Source organism: Morone saxatilis, unplaced genomic scaffold (assembly GCF_004916995.1).
Source record: "Morone saxatilis isolate NCDOM2014 unplaced genomic scaffold, NCSU_SB_2.0 Contig156, whole genome shotgun sequence".
NCBI classification, from domain to species: Eukaryota; Metazoa; Chordata; class Actinopteri; family Moronidae; genus Morone; species Morone saxatilis.
The window spans coordinates 1-2845 of record NW_023339714.1 but is presented as its reverse complement, the minus strand read 5'-3'; the positions used below and the strand labels follow the sequence as shown (position 1 = coordinate 2845).

General features: G+C 39.5%; 1 protein-coding gene across 1 annotated transcript; it reads right to left on the bottom strand.

Moving 5' to 3' along the window:
- Positions 1-1833: 1833 nt before the first annotated feature.
- Positions 1834-2717, bottom strand: polr3glb (RNA polymerase III subunit GL b; the record flags this gene model as incomplete). Its single annotated transcript, XM_035657618.1, is given in 4 exon segments — positions 1834-1920; positions 2040-2056; positions 2351-2375; positions 2623-2717. Coding segments are annotated over 4 exon segments (224 nt in total), but the record flags the coding sequence as incomplete, so codon positions are not given.
- Positions 2718-2845: the final 128 nt, after the last annotated feature.

Here is a 2845-nt window from a genome sequence, read left to right as displayed (position 1 = left end):
TATTTTATTGTCTATCTTTTTAGCATTAGTAAATGTCATCTCTTTTCTCTTATTCAGCTATAGTGAGAGCGCCACCTACTGGCAACAGGAAGTAAGCGCTGAGTGGCAATTTTGGCCTGATTTACATGAAAAAAAATAAGCACGCTATAAAATTAGCACTTCCTGTAGATTTTTCATCAAAAAAGTAATTGGACCATTTCTCCACATTGGTTCTTCCAATTGACACCAAGTAAAAGCTGATTAAAAGTTGTGCTATTTGTGCATGTACATTGAAGGGCGTGTCCGTGGCGTGCTGTCAAAGTTGGCCATTTTGACTTCCGTGGTCATTTTTGGTGAATTTTTCGCCTTGTATTTGAACGAACTCCTCCTAGGGAATTTATCGGATCTGCTTCAAAATTGGTCAGTACAGTCAAAAAATGGTGCTGATTAAAAGTTGTGCTATTTGTCTATGTACGTTGAAGGGCGTGTTTGTGTCGTGCCGTCAAAGTTGGCCACGTTGAATTTTGCAGCCTTTTTCGGCATTTTTTTGTGTTGTATTTGAAGGAACTCCTCCTAGGGAATTCATTGGATCTACGTCAGGACAGATAGAAAATGTTGCTGATTAAAAGTTGTGCTATTTGTGTATGTACATTAAAGGGCGTGTCCGTGGCGTGGCATCAAAGTCAGCCATTTCCGGCATTTAAGGGCTTCTGTTTTAACTAACTCCTCCTACAGATTTTATCACATTGACTTCAAATTCGATCACTGCAATTTAAACACATTGGTGATCAAAAGTTGTGCTACTTGTGACTGTACGTTTAACTGCGTGTCGAATTCCGCCGATTGGCCATAAAACATAGTACTCCTATCTTCAGTGTACAGTCCCACCCTGAACACGTCCTCACAACTTCAGTGTACATGGTCCAATCTCAATGAAACTTCACACGTTTGATAAGAGTCCCGCCCTGAACACGTCTACATGACAATATTCAGATATAGTGAGAACGCCACCTACTGGCAGCAGGAAGTAAGCCCTGCACTGCGAATATGATCTGATTTCCGCGAAATTTTGTGCACACCCCGAGTTGCGTGAAGTGTGAGGGCCCGCTCATCGCTGCTTGCAGCTTTAATTGTTATTAATATTAATATTATTACTACAGTTACTTTTATTACTATAATCACTGCTCATTGTCCTCCATTGTTGTTGTCGTAGTTGTGATTATCTTCTTCATGTTCATCATCATCATCAGTCACTATTAGTGTAGTTGTTGCTACTGTTGTTGCTGTGCACCTGTCTGTCCGTTTCTCTCTCTCCCACCCACCTAGAGCCGAAGGGTCTGTCTGTTATTTCTGCCTCTTAAAAGGAAGTTTATCCTTGCCGCTGTCTCCAAGGTCTTGCTCATGGTGGGAACTGTTGGGTCTCCTGAGATAACTTCTGTTATGAATTGGTGCAATACAAATAAAATTGAATTGTGTGATTATTTGTGATTGATTTATTGTGAACTATTGATCATCCTCTGACTGAATGTTAATTAGTCTGTTATACTGAACACAGCCTGAACTCCTCATGTAGCTGCAGTTTATTGTCCAACAGCCAAAACAAAGAGACATGATAACGATGACAAAACATTTAGAACATTGATACAAAAGCTTAAAAAACATTTCAAAGATGCAGCCTGACGTCCGAGGGTTTTCCCATGATTCCTTTTCTGTTACAGTCTTTGGACATCAACTATCATTCAGTCAGGTTATAAAAGTTTAAACTGTCAAACAGCTGCTGGACGGTTTCACAGCAACCTGATAAAATCCTGTAAAAAGTGATCAAATGCTGATAAAAACAGATGTGCTGGTGTTTCAGTAAATAGCCTCGTCCATGTTGTCGTCACTGTCGCCTCCAAACTCTTCTCCGTTATCAAAGTACGACATGACGTAGTCCGTCTCCTGCACACAGAAAACACTTCACATGAGTGTCCTATTGCACATTTATTACACATTACAAATTAATAAGTGTCTTATTGCACATTTATTACACATTAATGAGTGTCTGATTACACATTTACTACACATTCATGAGCGTCTGATTACACATTTACTACACATTAATGAGTGTATTATTGCACATTTATTACACATTAATAAGTGTGTTACACATTAATAAGTGTCTTGTATATGTATTATATACATATGATATACATGAACATTTGTTGTGATGAACTTGAGCAAACCAAACTTCATTCATAAAAAACACATTTTATTAGAAATCTCACCTCCTCAAACTCTTCCTCATCGTACTCCTCCTCTCCCTCAGCCTCCTCATCCTCCTGTTTTTTCTTTTTCTCCTCTCCTTCCTCCTCCTCCTCCCCCGAGCTGCCCCGCTCCTCCTTCTTCTCCAGAGTCTGACACAAATGTTAAGGTGGAAATTATCGGTTAAGGTAGAATTATATAAGAACTACACTCAAAAATGTAGGTATATGCATCTGGTCAGTGGGGAAAACCTGTTCACATTTTAAGGTGGAAATGTTTATTTGCTTAAGGTGGAAGTGTTTAGTTAAGGTTGAAATGTTTGGTCAATGTAAAGATATGTGGAGCATAAAAACCAGAATGCTGGTTCTCCAGGATTAGTTTGGTCTCTGGGTCTCTCACCTCCAGTTTGAGCAGCACTTCCTCTTTCTCTTTGATTTTTTTCTTCTTCTGACCGGACTGAACTCTGTCAGAGCGAGTGACTGCTGCTGATACACCTGAGAGACACAGAGCAGGAGATCAATCACCCATCAATCACCCATCAATCACTCATCAATCACTCATCAATCATTCACTCATCAATCACTCATCAATCATCAATCAATCACTCATCAATCATCAATCA